This window comes from Phacochoerus africanus, chromosome 7 (assembly GCF_016906955.1).
Source record: "Phacochoerus africanus isolate WHEZ1 chromosome 7, ROS_Pafr_v1, whole genome shotgun sequence".
NCBI classification, from domain to species: Eukaryota; Metazoa; Chordata; class Mammalia; order Artiodactyla; family Suidae; genus Phacochoerus; species Phacochoerus africanus.
The window spans coordinates 23,748,662-23,769,050 of record NC_062550.1 but is presented as its reverse complement, the minus strand read 5'-3'; the positions used below and the strand labels follow the sequence as shown (position 1 = coordinate 23,769,050).

Here is a 20,389-nt window from a genome sequence, read left to right as displayed (position 1 = left end):
TCAAATTCCCTTCCTTCTCTCATGCACTTTCCTTCCTTCATGCTGTTCTTTCTAGTCTGTAACTATGAGACTGCCCTCATTTCCTTCTTTGAATTTTTTTTTTATGGCAGCACCCAGGGCATATAGAAATTCCTTGGCAAGAGATTAAATTTGAGCCACAGCTGTAGCACCACTGGATCCTTTAACCCATTGCACTAGGACAGGAATCAAACCTGCACCTTCACAGCAACCTGAGCCGCTGCAGTGGGATTCTTAATTCACTCTTCCACAGTGGGAGCTCTAAAATATTTTTTAATTTCATTTTTTTCCACAGAAATTCTTAGAAAATTAAAGAAAGGCAGAAAAAAAATCAGAACAGGAATACACAAGAAAGAACTGTGTTTTATGTTCTCACGGGAATCATTCTTTTGAGAAATTTCAGAAATACTAGGTTATGTTTATCTTTACTACGCAAAGACTGTAAACATTGTCTGACAGTCTTACTACGTTATTACAGATACTGTCTTCTCCACAGTGTGGTCACTTAGTTACTATGTGAAAATCAGTACAACTAAAAGATAATATAACTATATTTTCTTATATGTTTTTCATTACCCATTTTAAAATTTTCTCTGCCACATTATTTATCAATTCAAAAATATATTCTGAATACATAGATGCCTATGGAAAACTATCAAGTAGCACCCCCTCCTTTTCTTCAGAATTCCATAATTAACATATACACTATAACAATTCTTTAAAAACCACGAAGAAATAAATATATTGGATATCAAATATGACTATAATTGTTGTGACTCAGTTGTATTTTAAATAAATGCTTAATGTTAAGTTGGTCTTTTTGATAATCAATAGCTAAGGGTTTTTATAACTTTCTCATTCTTATGGCTATTTTGAGATAATTTACCCATGCAATTCATTTAATCACTTACCTAAAAACAAGCCTGACTAATAGGAATAAAGCAGTTAACAATGGCAAAGTTTTAAGGTATGTACAATTGAGATTCTTTTGTTAGAAAAATCTTGTGTTCACTCTGTTTTAACCCTAAGAGTATGACACTGTATTGTAAAATGTGCTGAGTATTACAATTTATATAATGATCATACAACATCCTGCATTTCTGGCCCTGAACTGTTATTTTTCTGTTTTCCCTGAAGTCAGAAACTGAAATAATGAAGATTACTCGAAAATATACTCAATTTAAAAAATCAGTTTTCTTAAAAAGAAAGACTGTAATCGCGATTAGTTGAGTCAAATTCTTCATAATATTCATGTACTATACTGAAGCGAGAGACTCATTTATAATTTGCTGAAAAGCAAAGATAAGAACTTACAATAAAATGCTGAAGAGATTTCCAGTTTTCAAGAATGTCAGGGAATTACTTCCTTTATGACGAAACTGTAATTTCTAAGCTTAGCTGGAAACATTTGAAAATACTGACGTTTAGCATTAATAATTCTGGTTCTTAATCACTCAATAAAATAGACCAGAAAGTGCAGATAGGTGTAGACCTGGGAATGAAAATAATTGTAAAATTATCACAAAAGCTAATGTGGGAATTTACGCTAATATTATCATATGATTCAGCTCTCTGTGTAATTGTATATACAAACTCCTTAGCGGTTATTGTATGTTCGGAATCTGTGTAAGCATTTTGATTATCAGTATCAGAGGTCCACCAACTTTCTGTAAAGGGCAATATATTAATAATATAGACTTTGCAGACTGTAGTGTTCCTGATGCAATTACTCCTTTCCCTCTGTAGTGTGAATGCAGCTCTAATGTGTAAATGAACGGGCTTAGGTGTATTCAAATAAAGCTTTTAATAAAAATAGGTGGTGAGCCAAATTTGGCCCATGGATCACAGTTCGCCCCCAGACCCCCATCCTAGACTTTTCCGTAAACATTGACCATATGTTCTTTCTCATTTAATATAGGGTAATTTCACTAAAATTTGAAAATTCTACAATAGAGGTAAGATTTTAAAATTTAAGTCCAACTTAAATATTTTTTTATTAGGAATGTGAGTGGGAGCAATCTTATAAAATAGTTCCAGGGAAAAAGTGAGGTAAATATTTCTAACTCATTTTTGGATTTCTATGTTGTCCTTGATATCAAAAGATAACGTGAGAAGTGTAAAAATTCAGCAATTCGATCCATAAATTAGAAGATAATTAGCAAAGAAATTAGAAAAATGACCATTTCTTTTTACATATGATTTTATCTCAAAGGTAATTTATCTTTAGGAAATCTATTTGTGGAATTAAGCACATTTAAATATTACAGAGGAAAAATAAAAAAGGTTATAAAGCTTAAAAAAAAGAAAATCACGTCTGATAAAATGCAATTGTCGAGTCAAGATTTTTGAAAGTCTCTTAGTAAAACAGAACAGAGCAGTTTCAGTATTATAAAAGATCTGAATATATCATCACAACTAGGTATGCTTTTTGCTCCTTGTTTGGCTTTAATTTGAACAAGTCGACAAAAAAAAATGATATTTTAGGACAGTTGGGTATATACGAGAATGTGCAAGGTAATAAAAGATGTCAAAGATTTTTTGTTAAATTTGCTATGAAATTGCACCATGGTTAAGCAAAAAAAAAAAGAAAAAAAACCCCAAACATGTATTTTAGGAATTAATAAAAATATACAGGAGTGAAAAAGTATTCTGCTTATATTCTGGTTTGAAGTATATTAACAAAATTTTAAAAAAAACTTTTAAAAAGACAGGTAAATCAAATATAAAAATATCTCCATATTTATTGAATCTACCTGATCGGTATATAAAACTTATTTCTCCAGTTCTCTGTCCTAGTGTATATTTGAAAATACTCATAATTTTAAAATTATCGCAAACATCACTCTTAATGTTTAAAACAGTAGCAACTGCCTTGTTGAAATCAGTTACAAGATAAAAAAAAGTCTTTGCTTTTATTCAGTTCTCTGCTGGAGGTTCTATCCAGGGTACTAGCACAAGAAAAATATATTTAAAGATATTGGAAAGGGGGAAACAAAAATCTTTCTTTGCAACAACATGAATTTATTTAAAATTATAGTAGCTCCCACTTCTAAGGCTTTTCAGGTTTCTCTTCCTTAAAAAAAATACTTGTTTTTATTACTCAATGAATTTTATTACATTTATGGTTGTACAATCATGGTTGTACAATGTGAAAAATTGTACATTAATAATACTAATGTGAATACTTATTAACATTAATACTTATTAATGTATGGAATACAATAGAATTTTATGAGTCAGGTTCATGCTTACTGTCTATATTCTATCACATTTTCACCCCGTTCAAGCAGGATCTTCGTCTGCTTTGTAGACAAAATGGTGCTGGAGCTGTCTAGACCACATTCCATGAGCCAGTTGTGGATGTGTCTCCTCACCTCTGCCTTCTGCAAGGACACATTGGTAGCTTGAAATCTGCCATGGTGGGAGGCTTTGCCTTTATTTTTGTATACAAATAGAGTTTTTTCATATTTTTATCAAATTCTTTAAGAGTAATGCATGTGGCAGTCAGTTTTTGAGATTTTATTGATTACCAGGAATTAACTGTATACCTAAATTATTTAAACATATTTATTTATTCAAAATATATTTTGAGTACACACCACATAGCAGATACATGTTCTAAATAAGCGAAATGTGGTAAATGTTCAACAACTGCCTCTCAGAGGGTGGAGGTGAGGAGCTGATTTGTAGGGTTTGTCAATTTCTATGATGTTAAGTCAAAATTTAAAGGATATAAGCACACTAACTCTCCTAATGAAAAGTCCAGAATTTCTGGGAGAAAAATGTGAACTCCTTAAATACAATCATAGAAGAGTTAAATCTAAATTGAATTTCCACAGACTCAATATCATATGAATTTGACTCGTTTTGCTTTTTTTTGCTTTCTTATCCATATGTATAAAAAAGATTCACATGTATCTTAATGATGCCTCATTAGCACTCTTAATGAATTCCCCTGAGACAGCAAGAAAGACACAGATAAAATAAGTGCAGCTCCATGTGTGTGACATACACAGAACATTCCTATTTTCTGTTTTTTGAAGCAGTGTTTATAGGAAAATATTACTTAAATTGTATAGATAAATAATCATAGAATTCCAAAATATTCATTTAAACCCTTTGCATTAATACAAAGAAAATGTTTTAATAAATAGTGTTTTGTATTATATGAAAAGGGGCAAATGTAAGAATGCTTTATTCGTCCACCCAAGTGTAGCTGAGTTTGTACAGAAGCCTGGGTGAGAGGGAAAAAGCCAGGATGAGCTGTATTATAGTAAAATAGTGCCCAAATTTTGCATTATCAGGAATCAAGGATGGTGTGGGTCAAATGTATAATGAGAATTATAATCCTTGAGAGCCAATGACAAAGTTAAATCACCATACTTGTTTTGAGGATACAACAGAAACCAAATAAATTGCAAACTCAATTTACCAGCTCTGAAATTATATAAACATGGAGACAAATTAGATAATACACTTTGCAACTAATCATCAAGAGGAACCAGGAAGTAAGTAAAGTTTTTATTCAATTTTAATGTATATTATTCAATCTCATTCACATATTTTGAAGTATGTTTGCATGTGTTTTTGAATTTATGACCTTTTTGATACTGAAAAGTATACTCCCAAGAAGACTATTAATGGACTCCTACAGAAGCAGCACAGCGATGTCTTGGGTTGTTCATTAATTTTTGTCTCAGTTAAATGGTTCTCTGTTACAGAAATAAGACATAAAAAAGACATCCCCTATTTAAAGGAGTATCTGCTTCCTAGTAAATGTTTTGACCCTCTACTTGTTCATTTGCTAAAGCAATGTTTTCTTTTTTTAAAAAAAAACAAAAAAACAAACAAACAAACCAGCAACAACAAAAAAAGACTGTGTGTTGTATGACTGTGTGTTGTATAATTGTTTCTAGGCAATTATTTATTTTAGTAGCAGAAGTTACCTTTTCTTATTCTTCTGGCATTTTCATCCCAAAAAGGAAAACAAAAAAGGATGTGGGAAAGTGATAGCATCAACTAAACCCTTAAAAACATAATTTGGAGAGAATGTCAACAAAACATTCCCATGGATAAACACATATGTTCTAAAGTGAGGTAGGTGCTATGTTGACTAGCGGTTTAAACTTGTGAAAGTTTCTTAAATTATGTGCGCCTCAGTTTCTCAAAATAAACAATGTGGAGGGATGCCTGCATAGCCTCTGTTAAGCTTTCAAACTCTGTTATTTAGATTATCTACAATTCTACAGGTCTTTATAATACTGAAAGAAAGGAGAAGAATCAATTAAAATATTTTCATATTTTTTATGAGAAGCTAAATATCATAAAGAATAATTCGAAGCTTAATTTTAAAGAAACTTTAGAAGAATAGCTCTATTTAAATGTGATCACAAGATTTTTATTTTGTCCATGGCCTGTGATGATGTGTTTTTAAAGAAGAGAGGTCAATATTGAACTTGAGATAATATTCATTATTCAAATGAAAGGTCAAATGGAACTTAGAGTTACTGGAGAGGATCATATGTTTTTAAATTTCATGCATTATCATCATCATAGATATTTTAAAAAGGTTATATGCTTTCCTCAAACCTATGTAAACTTTTTTATGTTCTATAAAGGGAATGCACATTTTCTGTTCTCAAGGGGGAAACAGGATTGGCAATGAAAAACCACACAGTACCCACAGAATTCATTCTTCTTGGCCTCTCAGATGACCCAGAGCTTCAGACTGTGATTTTTCTCTTTTTAATTATCACATATATCTTAAGTGTCATGGGAAATTTGGCCATCATCACTCTCACCCTGGTGGACTCCCATCTACACACCCCTATGTATTTTTTCCTCAGGAACTTCTCTGTATTAGAAATTTCCTTCACAACTGTCTGCATTCCTAGATTTTTGGGCACAATTGTCACCAGGGACAAAACTATTTCATACAGTAATTGTATAGCTCAGTTGTTTTTCTTCATCTTCATGGGAATCACTGAATTTTATCTTCTAACTGCCATGTCCTATGATCGCTATGTCGCAATCTGCAAACCCCTGCATTATACAACCATCATGAGCAAAAGAGTCTGCACACTGCTTGTCTTTTTCGCTTGGCTGGCAGGATTCTTAAATATCTTCCCGCCAGTTATTCTTTTTCTCCGGTTAGATTATTGCGGCTCTAATATCATTGATCACTTTGCTTGTGACTATTTCCCCCTCCTGCAACTATCCTGCTCTGACACATGGCTCCTGGAAGTGATTGGTTTCTACTCTGCCATAGTGATTCTGCTTTTCACCCTGGCATTAATCCTTCTATCCTACGTGTTCATCATGAAGACAATCCTGAAACTGCCTTCTGCCAGTCAGAGAAAAAAGGCATTTTCTACATGCTCCTCTCACATGATTGTCATTTCCATCTCTTATGGGAGCTGCATATTCATGTATGCCAACCCTTCAGCAAAAGAAAAGGCGTCCTTGACCAAAGGAGTAGCTATTCTGAACACTTCTGTTCCTCCCATGATGAATCCATTTATATACACCCTGAGGAACCAGCAAGTGAAGCAAGCCTTTAAAGATACTATCCAAAAGATTATGTTTTTTTCAAATAAATGAAAATATTTGTGGCATTAAAAGAATAAAGTTCTTGTCAATGCTTCTATTATTCATACTTTCTCAAAACTCTTGCTTTCACAATAGCTATATATTTTTCCCTGTGTCCATTCCCATATTAAAATTTCCCCCACTTTGAACCCAGTACCTTGGATAAAGTTGAATATTGCTTCAGAATTTCTATAATTTGTTTTATTCAAATGTATTCAGATGGCATATAAAACACAGGTTAATGTTATGATTTTGAGAAGAGATTTGTTTTTGAAGAGACATAGGCTATTTAGTTTGATGAAAAGGGTGTGAGGATAGATGTGAATTTCTGAAGTTTTCCTTCTTACCTGAAGGAAAGAAATGAGACCAGAAATGAATATTAGCAGGAAATTTTTATTCTCTATGACATTTTTGTGAAATCAGATAACCACAATTACCAGGGAGTTGGAAATACAATGTAAATATCTACTTAAATATTTTAAAAAGATTAGAAACATATATATTCAAATTCTTTATACTAATAATAATGCTTTTAATGATAATGAGGAAGATGAGCAAAAAGGAAAATAGAAGATAAAATTTTATTCAGCAATTACTAGATTCCAGACCTATTTTAATTCTTTTCTCCTTATTGGCTCATTGAATCCTGCCAACAACTTTATGAGGTACTGTAATTGTTATTCTTCTGCAGAAATGTTTACCTTATCCTTTTCTCTGGAAATATAAGCTTGCTCTCATTCATGTTCATTATAAAAAATAAAGGTTGGAATTAAATTTTAAAATCTTACATCTATATCACAACATTTGTAAATCACCTGTATTTCAATAAAACTCTAAAAAATCTTACATCTATTATTAAATTTTCACATTTTATTCAAATTATTTTATATTAAATAAGAAATACTATATGGGTCAATGTTTATGGAAAATCTAAGATGGGGGGAGCACTAAGATCCATGGTCCAAATTTGGACCAAAACCTACTTTTATTAAAAGTTTCATTAGAACACACCTCAGTCCATTCATTTACAGATTGTCTACAGATGCAGTCACACTATAAGGGAAGAGTTGAGTAGTTGCATCAGGGACAATATAACCTGCAAAGTCTAAATCGTTAATATATTGCCCTTTATAGAAAAGGTGTGTTAAACTCTGATATTGATAATGAAAATGCCCATATATATTCCAAAGATTTAAAATAACTATTAAGGAGTTTGTATATAGAGTTATTGAAAGCTGAATCATCTGATAACACCAGCATAAACTTCCTCATAACTTTTGTAATAATTTATAGTTCTTTTAGTTCTCCTCTCTATACCTATCAACAGTGTGTGGTATATATTTATTGAGTGATTAAGAACTTACAATCAGCAATCAAGTCTAAACTTCAGTATATTCAAATGTCTCTAATTAAGAATTTATAGTTGCAGCATGAAGGAAGCAAATAATAATGTCAAGACCTCCCTGCAAACTGGAAATCTCCTTTTGTAAGTTGTTTTGTTTTTCAGCAAATCATGGATATGCATCTCTCAACTGAACATAGTACATGAATATCATGAAGAATCTGGCTCAATGAATTGATTACAATCTCACCAAAAAATGGTTTAAAAATGTAGGATGAACCTTATTATTATTTTAGTATTAGACTCCATGGAAAACAGAAAAAAAAGTTCACATCCAGAATTGCATGATCTTGTGTGATTGACATATAAATACTCTTAAGTTGATTTTCCAAGAAGATGCCCTACTCTAATGCGTAAAATAGAATGAACATAAGATTTTTCTGACAAAAAGATGTGTATTTTACATAAGAACGTTGCCATTATTAACTTCTTTATTCCTATTAAGAAGACGTAATTTAAGTGGGAAATTAAAGAAATTGTATGTGTAAGTGATTATTTCAAAACAGCCGCAAATATGAGAAAGTTACAAAAGCCCTTAGCTATTGATGATCAAAAAGCCAACTTAGGAGTTCCCATCGTGGCGCAATGGGTAATGAATCTGACTGGTAACATGAGGTTGCGGGTTCTATCCCTGGCCTTGCTTAGTGGGTTAAGGATCCTGTGTTGCTGTGGGCTGTGGTGTAGGTTGCAGATGCGGCTCGGATCCTGCATTGCTGTGGCTCTGGCACAGGCTGGCGGCTACAGATCTGACTAGACCTCTAGCCTGGGAACCTCCATATGCTGTGAGTGTGACCCTAGAAAAGGCAAAAAGACAAAAAAAAATAAGCCAACTTAACATCAAACATTTATTTACATATACAACTGACCACAGCAAATATAGTCATATTTGGTATCCAGTGATATTTATTTCTTCAGGATTTTTCAACAATTTTATGGCATATAAGTTAATTATGGAGTTCCCAAAAAGGAGGGGAAGCTGTTTAATAGTTTTTTATAAGCAATTACATATTCATAATAGATTTTCTTTTGGCCATACCCACGCACGTGGAAGTTCCTGGGCCAAGGACTGAACCTGCACCACAGCAGCAACCTAAGCCATTGTAGTGACAACGCTGGATCCTTAACCTGCTGTGCCATAAGGGAACTCCAATAATAGACTTTTGAACTGATAAATTACATGGCACAGAAAATTTAAAAATTGGTAATGAGAAATATTTTTTGACTTCTCAAGATTATATCCTTACTTTATTCTAGTTATAACTGTTTTTCACATAGTGACTAAGTGGCATCACCATGGAGTGAGTAGTACTAGTAATATTCTAATATAATGATCAGATTGCATTTTATGGTCTTTGTATATTAAACTAAAAGTAATGTTAAACATGATTTACTAATTCCTTCATTTCTAGAGTGTTTGCTGATGAAATCATAAAACACAGCTCTCTCTTATGTGCTCTTGCTCTGCCACTTTCTGTCTTTCTAAATTTTTTTTTAGAATTATTGTGAAAAAAATTGGAATTAAAAAAAAGTTTCAGGATTGCCCATCGTGGCTCAGTGGTTAACGAATCCAACTAGGAACAATGAGGTTGCGGGTTCGATCCCTGGCCTCGCTCAGTGAGTTAAGGATCCAGCACTGCCGAGAGCTGTGGTATAGGTTGCTGATGCGGCTTGGATCCTGCATTGCTGTGGCTCTGGCATAGGCCAGCAGCAATAGCTCCAACTTGACCCCTAGCCCGGGAACCTCCATGTGCCACAGGTGCAGCCCTAGAAAAGACAAAAAGACAAAAAAAAAAGTTTCAAAAAAGGAAATGATACCAGTGTCATAGGTACAGACTGGAAAGACCAACACAAAGGAAAGAAAGTGCATGAGAAAAGGAAGGGAATTTGAATGGGGAAAAAATTGAAAAATAACTTTCATGAGAAGAATTAGAATTTAAAAGGAAAAGTAAAAAAATGTATATGCAAATCCTTGGGAACCTGCTGGCAACATAAGTATAAGCAATGAAAAATAACTCTAGGGAGGCTGTGTGGAAAGTAATATATTTTGAAAGCCCATATTTTCATTTAACTGCTCTTCATTATGCCTCTAAAATATGAAACAGTACTTTTCTTTCTTCATTTTCTAGAGAAAAATGCAAACCTTCCTTGCCAAGTCCATGAAGGCTCTCTTGACCTGCTGATTCCTTAGGCTGTAAATAAAGGGGTTCAGCATGGGGGCTACGGAGGTGTTTAGCACAGCCACTCTCTTGCTCAAAGACACCCTGTCTTTTGCTGAGGGTTTAATATACATAAAAATGCAGCTGCCATAAGAGATGGAGATGACAATCATGTGGGAAGAACACGTGGAAAACGCCTTTGTCCTCTGACTAGTAGAAGGAATTCTCACAATCGTTCTGATGATATATATGTAGGACAGAATTATTAATGCCAATGTGAACAACAGAATAAACACAGCACAGGAAAAACCCACCATCTCTAGGAATGTGGTGTCTGAACAGGAAAGGTGCAAGAGGGGAAAATAATCACAGGTAAAATGGTCAATAATATTAGACTTGCAGTAATCGAGGTTTAAGAACAACATGAGTGATGGGAATATGATTAAGAATGAAACGAGCCATGAAGAGAAGACAAGGAGCACACAGACTCTTTGATTCATGATGGCCAAGTAATGCAGAGGTTTGCAGATGGCGACATAACGGTCATAGGACATGGCGGCCAAAAGGTAAAATTCAGCGACTCCTAAAAGAATGAAAAAAAATAACTGAGCCATGCAATCATTAAAGGAAATGGTTTTATCTCCTGAAATAATGGTGCTCAGGAACTTGGGGGTAGTGACAGTTGTGAATGACACCTCTAGTAAGGAGAAGTTTCTGAGGAAGAAATACATGGGGGTCTGGAGGTGGGGATCCAGCAGGGTGAGGGTGATGATGGTCAGGTTCCCAGTGACGCTGAGCAGGTAGGTGATGAGCAGAAAGACAGAGACCACAACCTGAAGCTGTGGGTCATCTGACAGTCCCAGGAGGAGAAACTCAGTTATTTCTGTATGGTTTTTCATTCTTCAGTTGCTTGTCTGTTTTTCTTCTGCCACTCCTACAGGAGAAAGTGCAAAGAACTAACTGGAAGAGTGGATTACCAAATATTCAATTGTGGAGCTAGGATTTGACAAAATAGTATGTCATTTCACTCAGGGGAAATTTAACACAAACTGATAATGACAATATTACTTTCATTTCCTCTCTTTTATAGGTGAAAACTTTGCTGAAGGCAGGTTTAAAAATTTAAATATCCTGGCTTTTGAAGTGGTAGGGCAAGGATTTGCTCCAAGGCCTTTCTGACTCCAAATATTATCTTTCCATTTTCATCAGGTTTCTTGAGAACAATCTTTGTGCTATGGTGTTAGTCCCTACACAAGTTTTCCCATACTGTGTAGCTTTAACATTTAATCATATTGAGAATCCTCAAAAATGGGAAAGATACCATATTTTTTTTAATAAAAAGTGAATGTTTTGTCCTTAGCTACCTATCACCTTTTGCTAACACTCAGCTTTTCCAACCCCTTCTCCTACCTCATTGGAAGTCAGAAATGCTAAAGTCATTGCCACCAGCAATTGCAGATATTCAGGACAGAGGGGAGTAGGAGGTAGAAAATAACATAAGCTGAAGGTTGATTACATCTGAGTCCCTGGCAGCACTTTATAATGTTTCAGCCTAACCATGTATCATCATTATGGACTTTATTCTTATATGATGCATTTGCTTTTCTATTTAGAATACTACTTAAAATATTTTTTTAAAAAATTAATGTATATTTGATCTACAATGCTAGTGCCAATTTCACATATACACATTCCTTTTCTCTTATTATCTTCCTCATGTTCTATCCCAAGAGATTGGATATGGTTCCCTGGCTATTATGAAAATTATCATTATTATTTTGCTAAAATTATTATTGTGAAGGAGTTAGATAAGTGCCCTTCCAGAAAGCAGGGGTAAAAGTATGCTTATTTGTATGTTTTTGAAATTGTGACTCTTAGTTTTTCTTTTTTAAAAAATAAAATTAAATGATTTACTAGATATTTCCATAAGCAAGTGAGGATCTGTAGATATGAATCCAAGCCACTTATTAGGTGTGGCACTTACTTCAGTGCTTCACCTATAAATACATACTTTATCCACTGTGTATAACTCTATCTCATAAAGTTATTGTGAGCATTAAATGTATGAATGTATGTGAAGCATTTAGAAAAATGCTTAGCATCTAATAAGAGCCATATAAGGCTCTGTTCAATGGGGAAAACATTCCCCAGCCACAGAGCTGAAAACCTGTGGATTTAGATATTGCTCTCTATAAAAAGTAATGTCTACGATAAGTAGTAATGAATAAATTTAGCACCAGGAGAATCACATTGAAACAGTAAAAACCACCACAACGAAAATGAAGTAGAATCACCTGATCGTACAGGACCTGTCAGGTACTCCGGAGAATACCTTCTTCTTCCTCTCTGTGTACGTGATGACCTCTCCCACCACTGTGTGTCTGCCTTCTCCACCCATCAGCACTCCCCCACTTTCCACAAACAATCTGCTTCTCTCCTCTTCTGCTAGGATTTGATCACCACCTTAAGGAGTCTTAGGTATTTACAGCCCATTAACATTGCTACCAGGGGCCACTTCCCTTCTCTGCTCCCCAGTTAGGTAGTAACCTTCCTGAGAAAGATTGTGAAGCTTGTATTAAACAAAATATATTATGTGACTCGCATTGTTGGTAGCAGTTTTCAATGATGTGCAAATCACCTTCTTCCTTATTCCCAAAACACCAGGTGTGGTACTCATTGTATGAGTTCTATAGGAATCTCATCATCATCCTTTCAAACCCAATGCACATACTATAAATCTCCTTAAATCTCCTGTGCACACCTCTCTATTCTGTGTAGGATAGCCTTACCTTCCAAGCTGTTGCTACACAATGCAGTGCCTAATATAGTGACATCAGCTTTAAAACAAACACTTGTCTAATTAAGTAATTAATGTTGAGTTTGTCGTTGAATCACACACTGCCCTCAGTTACAGTTCTCCATTTTATGCCAAATTCTAAGGTATATGTCACATTGATTCTACTTTTTAAGAAAAAAACCGTGTTTTCTTACTTTATCTGCATTCACGATACATTATCTGCTTTCATAAATTCCCTGTATTGAGTAAATTTATAACAAAGAACTTGTAAAGGAAGCTAAAGTTCTTTTTTTTTGTCTCTTGTCTCTTATCTTTTTTTTTTTTTTTTTTAGGGCTGCACCCACAGCATATGGAAGTTCCCAACCTAGGGGTCTAATTGGAGCTGTAGCCGCTGGCCTATGCCACAGCCATAGCAATGCCAGATGAGAGCCACATCTGCGACCTACACCACAGCTCATGGCAATGCTGGATCCGCAACCCACTGAGCGAGGCCAGGGATCGAACCCGAAACCTCATGGTTCCTAGTCGGATTCGTTTCTGCTGTGCCACGAAGGGAACTCCTAAAAGTTCCTGATAAACAATTTAAAAGAAAATTTTGTAAGATGTTATTTCAAAATTAATGTCCTTAAGTTCTTTACAAGTCAGCTTTTTAACTTTACTCTTGCTTGGTAACGTTGCTCTTCCTGCATCAGGAATTGGCTTTCCAATGAAAACACTAGTTTTTCATAACACCTCGAAGTCACAAAACACATTTGCATCAAAAAAATGAGATAAAATTTCTGTAGTAACTTACCGGCTTTGGAGATCCAGGTTTCTCTTTAATTACATTACTACTATTACATGGTGAACAGTGTGCCATTGCACTGTATTTTTATTTTCATTTTTGTCTTTTTAGGGCCTCACCTGCAGTCTATGGAAGTTCCCAGGCGAGGGGTCAAATCAGAGCTGTAGCTGCTAGCCTGTGCCACGGCCACAACCACCACAATGCCAGATCCAAGCCGCATCTGTGACTTATACTACAGCTCATGGCAACACTGGATCCTTAACCCACTGAGGAAGGCCAGGGATTGAACCCTCATCCTCATGGATCCAAGTCCTAGTTGGGTTCTGTAGTGCTGAGCCACAACAGGAACCCCTGCAATCTATTTTTAATGTTACTTCGACTTTTGTACATATTCGAGTTTCCTCTTAAGTTTCCTGTTAATTTTAACGCTTTTGTGAATAATAATAGAATGATTTACACCTGTTCTATTAACTAAACTTGTGAAGGAATGTATGAAGAGCTGTGGGAGAGTTCATGTGAGCATCAGTGGAAAGCATTTATGTGGCCAGTCTTCCAGGACCAGGGAAAGCAGGCTTACGGAAACTCTAGCAAGAGATGATGTCATGTCACAAAACTGGGAGTGGTATTTATAATTTTTGGGAAAATGTTTATGAAAATTCAATGGATTGTATTCATTTACCAACATCAAATAAGCCTGATAAAAATTATCAGTATTTATTCCTTCATTCGCCAGTCTTTTGAGAGAAATATACTTCAATATTTAATGATTTCTAGAGCCTAAAGACACCAGAGGTTGTATTCGTGCAGAGCATGAAAGATAGCTCCAAGCATTAACCCATCTCTACAGCTGGCCTGCCTTCCTCCCTCCCTCCCTCTCTCCCTTCCTTTCTTCCTGTCTTTTTCTTGCAAAACCCACAGCATATGGAAGCGATTAAATCCAAGCCACAGCTGGAACCTATGCCATAGCTGTGGCAACACCAGATCCTTTAACCCACTGGGCCAGGCTGGCCAGGGATTGAACCCATGCTTCCACAGCAACCCAAGCTGCTACAGTTGGATCCCTATCCCACTGCACCACAGTGGGAACTCCTTCAGCTTTTATTTCTGAATGCAAGTTCACATTTCCGCCTGGAAGAACATGGTGAAGTTTATTAAGCTTTATCTTTCCTTTCACCTATTTCATCAAAACTAATTCTAACTTGCTTTCTAAGAATTCCTGAGACAGATTCTGAGTTATTCAAAATAAAAGTTGACAGTAATACTTCACCTTTGTTAAATAAGGTGATTACAAATATCTTCAAGATTTCATTCTAAAACACTGCTATGTCTTGTCCTTCCTAAATCCCTACCATCAAGTTAACATTGATAATGACCCTTTAGATAAACTTACAATTTCTTTGACACCCAAGGTGAGAAAGAGACTCTATATTAAAAGATACAGGAGTTCGCGTTGTGGCTTAGCGGAAACGATCTGACTAGAAACCATGAGGTTGCAGGTTTGATCCCTGGCTTCGTTTAGTGGGTTAAGGATCCAGCATTGCCGTGAGCTGCCATATAGGTTCAGATGCGGCTCAGATCTGGCTTTGCTGTGGCTGTGGCATTGGCTGGCGGCAACAGCTCTGATTAGACCCCTAGTCTGGGAACCTCCATATGCCGTGGGTGCGACTCTAAAATACAAAAAGATAAAAATAAATAAATAAACAAAAGATAGATTGTGTTCAAAGGTCCAGAAGATATGAGCTAAGAGACTTAGATTGGTTCCATGTTATTTCTGGTATGTTTTATTGTTTTTGTTTTTAATAACAAAATAAATAATCTTGTTTTGTTTTCTGCTACACTGGGACGAAAAATATCTTAGTAATGCAATGATTTTGAAAGTCTAATTGTTTCATAAACTTTTCTCTGTCTACTAGTTCTCTTCCTCAGTTAAACCTCATTACAGGTCATTGAAAACTTCACAAATACTGCTTTGCTGGTATGATTTGTGAAATTTTTAGCAGTATGCTTTATTCATCATATCATTTTTTCTATCTACTTTGTTAATTTAAAGAATTTTTGTTTTTCTGTTTGTTTTTTCTTTTCATGGCTGCATATCTGTGGCATATGGAAGTTCCTGGCTAGGGGTTGAACTGGAGCTGCAACTGCAGGCCTATGCCATGGCCATGGCAACACTGAATTCAAGCCACATCTGTGATCTACACTGCAAAGTGTAGCAAAGCCAGATCCTTAACCCACTGAGTGAGACCAGAGATGGAATCCACATCTTTATGGATACTACGTTGGGTTCTTAACCTGTTGAGCCACAATGGGAACTCCCTAAAGAGGTTTTTTTTTTTTTTTTCAGGTTTAGGTTAATATAATAAGAAATGGGAAATTGTTTAATTCTGTGTTGAGAATAACATGTAGTTTGGCTTCATAATTACCCTAAATTTACCTTGGGCACTGCTTAATCATACTGGGCTTTGGGACATGACACTAGGTTCATTTAAGAATTTCTCTTGTCTTGGGAGTTCCTGTCGTGGCTCAGTGGTTAACGAATCCAACTAGGAACCATGAGGTTGCAGGCTCAATCCCTGGCCTTGCTCAGTGGGTTAAGGATCCTGCCTTATCGTGAGCTGTGGTGTAGGTTGCAGACGCGGCTTGGATCCCCCGTTGCTGTGCTCTGGTGTAGGCCGGTGGCTACAGATCCGATTGGACCCCTAGCCTGGGAACCTCTATATGCCGCAGGAGCGGCCCTAGAAAAGGCAAAAAGACAAAAAAAAAAAGAGAATTTCTCTTGTCTTGAATGAAGTCAGGACTCCTCAGGAGAACCCTTCAAGTTGTTGGAGGGATTGTTTTATTAGATATTTTTTATTTTTTCATAATTATTTTAGATGACTACTTCCCTGGAAAAATATGAATAAGTTATATTTCTTTATTTCAATAGTGATGGGCAGATTCAATTCTCAGCACACATACTAGTGTCAACAGAGACAAAACAAGAGATAAGAGAGATTATCAAATCACATTTAATAATAATTTCAGAAATAGTAACATTCCTGTCTGTTGGGATTTTTGGTGAACATCAACTCATAACCACTCACTTTCAGTTCATTAGCTAGCCATCTATAATTAAAAAAAAAGAAGGAAAAGTGAATAAACTAATAAAAATATGGTATCAAAATGCTACTAATATCTTAATTTATTACATGCTAGGATAAATTATTATCACAGGAAGTATATACTTTGTTTACAGTTAGAGAAACCTGGATTAAAAATACAAGTGGGCCACTTAATGGATTTATGACTTTAGATGAGTTATTTAATATCTTTAGCTTCAATATTCTCTGTTTAAGTGGAGTTGAAATTTCAAGGGTGTCTTTTAGAACTAATTGCAATAATATAAGTGAAAATCCTCTCAAAAATCATGTGGCACTTAATATGCTTTAAGAAGACCTATTTTGTTTACTTTCTTTTTTTCTAGTTGTAATTGATTCCCGACTCTGGGAAGGATATTCATAATAATTGTGACTTAGCAAAGGCATTGTTTGTTATAATGGAAAACTAAGAACTTCTGTATTTCACCTTATTTAGCCATTATAACACACCTACAAAACTTTTATCTTTGTTCCCAAATGAAGAACTAGGCTCAGTGAGGTTATGTACCTTAGATATATTAAAATAGTTAACCAACAGTCTACCTGAAATTAAAGTCTCTTCTTTTAAACAAATTACTACAAAGCCTGTACTCAATTAGAAACACACAGAGGTAGTAATTACCTGCCCCTTATTTAATAGAGGATTAATAAATTGATATGATAAAATAAAATAAAATAAATGAAGCTCTTTTTACATTGTTTAGCATATCCAAGTGCAAAATATAACTCGAATCTCTTGCTTTTAATTTGATTAAAAGTTGAACTGATAGGTAAGGATTCATTGACAAAGTTTGTGAAACTGTCATCTATATGTTCAACTTACCTCTGATTCTCATGTAGGCTCACTAACACTCAGAATGGCAGGAATGAAAAGAATATTAGCGATTGCCATTGTTGCAATCCAGGGAAAACAGCATTTCCAAAAACATTTCCTCTCTTTAGACAAATTTGCTTTCCACTGTCAATGCTCTTATCCTAAATTACTCATTTTATCCAGCCAGGCATATGTTTCTTTGACTATAGAGAAAGAAAGGAGAATATACATAAAAGAGAATAATAGAACATGTTTTACAACTCTATGGTATGGGCTCTACATAGATTTTAAGTAGCACAAGCTATTTAATGTTGTATCTATTCTCTCTCCCGCTGGGCTCAAAGGGGACTAATTCAGTGAATCAGAATTGCCAGAACAAGAATGTTCACAAAACACTAAGGAATAGAATCCATACTACACATTACTATTGAAATTAGAAAAGGAAGTTTGGGAGATAGTGTCCAAGGAGACAGAAAAAAATGATAACAAGCAAACAATGACATTGTGTGAGGTCTGTTTCCCTTGACATTGTTTTTCAGAGATTAGCAACCAATTATCTTAATTCATAATGCAGATCTCTACCCAATGCTCCATGCAATTTCTTTTAAACTGGTAATCTACCACATTGTACGAAGTACATTCATAAATTTTAATATGTATATTTTCCATTATTTTTAATCTGCCTTCTAATCAGAATTTTTGGTACCATAATACTGATAATACTTCATACATTTTTCCTTCTCCTTCTCTTGCTCACCACCAAAGGAAGCTGTAGTATATCTTGTTTTGATTACTTAATGTTGTAATGTATATGCCAAGTATAATAAATATTGAGTTAGTACCTTCTATGACTAGACCATAGCTAATCTAGTCTAACAGTCATGCCCAAATGAAATGACGTGCCTGAGAAAATATCAGTAGAATTGTGCAGGTCCTTAGTAAATCTACGTAAACTTTGAAAGTCCTTACAGAGTTTAAATAAGTATAAAATCAAGCATAGGCAAGTTTTTTGTTCACTTTTTTTTTTTTTAAATCCAGCTATCATATTCCCTCTATAGCTCAAGAGTTTAGATTCAACTTTTCTGAGCACAAATTTACACATTTTAATAAGGGAGATAATCATGTCTCGTTTTCCATGCAGCCATGAAGATTAAAGATATGGTATAGATATACCTGGTTCAGGATATTGTACAGAATAAAGGTTCCCAATAGAAAAGAGATTATTTATGAAATTCTTATCATACATTCAGGTCACATGGGAGTACTGGTGGCTGCTTAAATATTCCTCTTTTATATATTTTTTAAAAAATACAGATAGGAGTTCCCATCGTGGTAAAGCGGAAACGAATCCGCTGCACCACGATGGGAACCATGAGGTTGCAGGTTCAATTCCTGGCCTTACTCAGTGGGTTAAGAATCCGGCATTGCCCTGAGCTGTGGTGTAGGTCCCAGATGCGGCTCAGTTTCCACGTTGCTGTGGCTGTGGTCTAGGCCAGCGCCTACAGCTCCGATTAGACCCCTAGCCTGGGAACCTCCCTATGTTGCAGGAATGTCCCTTAAAAAAAAAAAATACGGATAAACAAGGAGAGTATATAAAATAGGACATAATACTTGCCTTCAGCATAACTAAGAATTATGAGATATTATAAACTTCAAATTATTTGTAAGTAGGAAAATAAATATTCAGCTGTATCAGAGGAGTGGGACGAATTAGACAGACACTGCAGATAGTGTGCAAAAAATATAGTTGTTGCAGATATTTAATTTGTTTCATATTTCATAAATTTTAAGAAAGAAACATTGGAAACAAAATTTAAGAGTAAGCTGTAAAACAATGTTTATTCCTTTTAGACTGCGGTATAAAATATTTTTATCATTCAGAATAAACAGTGAAATAATTTATGTGCTACAGCCACTGGTTTTTTTTTTTTTAATTCTAAATTGCAAATCAATGATTACATGGAAGCTACAGATAGTTTCAAAGGAAGACACAACATAGTCGCTTGCAGGTTAAAAAGGAAGCGTAAGCAAATAAACTCAGCATTGCATGGATCTGAGATGCATATTGGAGGATTTTGTGGAAGTTAAAATTTCATCCTTCATCAAATAGGATCTTCATAATGACATTCAATCATCTTAATACATTCTTTCACTGGTTTCTAGATAACATGACTTTATGCACCAAGTTTTTTTAAAAATTTTATTTATTTATTTATTATTATTTTTTTCCCGCTGTACAGCATGGGGATCAGGTTACTCTTACATGTATACATTTTTCCCCCACCCTTTGTTCTATTGCAATATGAGTATCTAGACATAGTTCTCAATGCTACTCAGCAGGATCTCCTTGTAAATCTATTCTAAGTTGTATCTGATAACCCCAAGCTCCCGATCCCTCCCACTCCCTCCCTCTCCCCCCAGGCAGCCACAAGTCTATTCTCCAAGTCCATGATTTTCTTTTCTGTGGAGATGTTCATTTGTGATGGATATTAGATTCCAGTTATAAATGATATCATATGGTATTTGCCTTTGTCTTTTTGACTCATTTCACTCAGTATGAGATCTCTAGTTCCATCCATGTTGCTGCAAATGGCATTATGTCGTTCATTTTTATGGCTGAGTAGTATTCCATTGTGTATATATACCATGTCTTCCTAATCCAATCCTCTGTCGATGGACATTTGGGTTGTTTC

General features: G+C 35.0%; 2 protein-coding genes across 2 annotated transcripts; one reads left to right on the top strand and one right to left on the bottom strand.

Annotated features, from left to right (window-relative positions):
* The first annotated feature begins 5,679 nt into the window (after nt 1-5,679).
* LOC125131706 (olfactory receptor 6C3-like) lies at nt 5,680-6,618 on the top strand. The gene has a single exon (XM_047788474.1). The coding sequence runs from the start codon at nt 5,680-5,682 to the stop codon at nt 6,616-6,618; it is 939 nt and encodes a 312-aa protein (XP_047644430.1).
* Nucleotides 6,619-10,130: 3,512 nt separating this feature from the next.
* Nucleotides 10,131-11,260, bottom strand: LOC125130357 (olfactory receptor 6C1-like). Its single transcript, XM_047785729.1, has one exon. It carries the CDS (start codon nt 11,061-11,063, stop codon nt 10,131-10,133), a length of 933 nt encoding a protein of 310 aa, XP_047641685.1. The 5' UTR covers nt 11,064-11,260.
* Between the last annotated feature and the right edge of the window lie 9,129 nt (nt 11,261-20,389).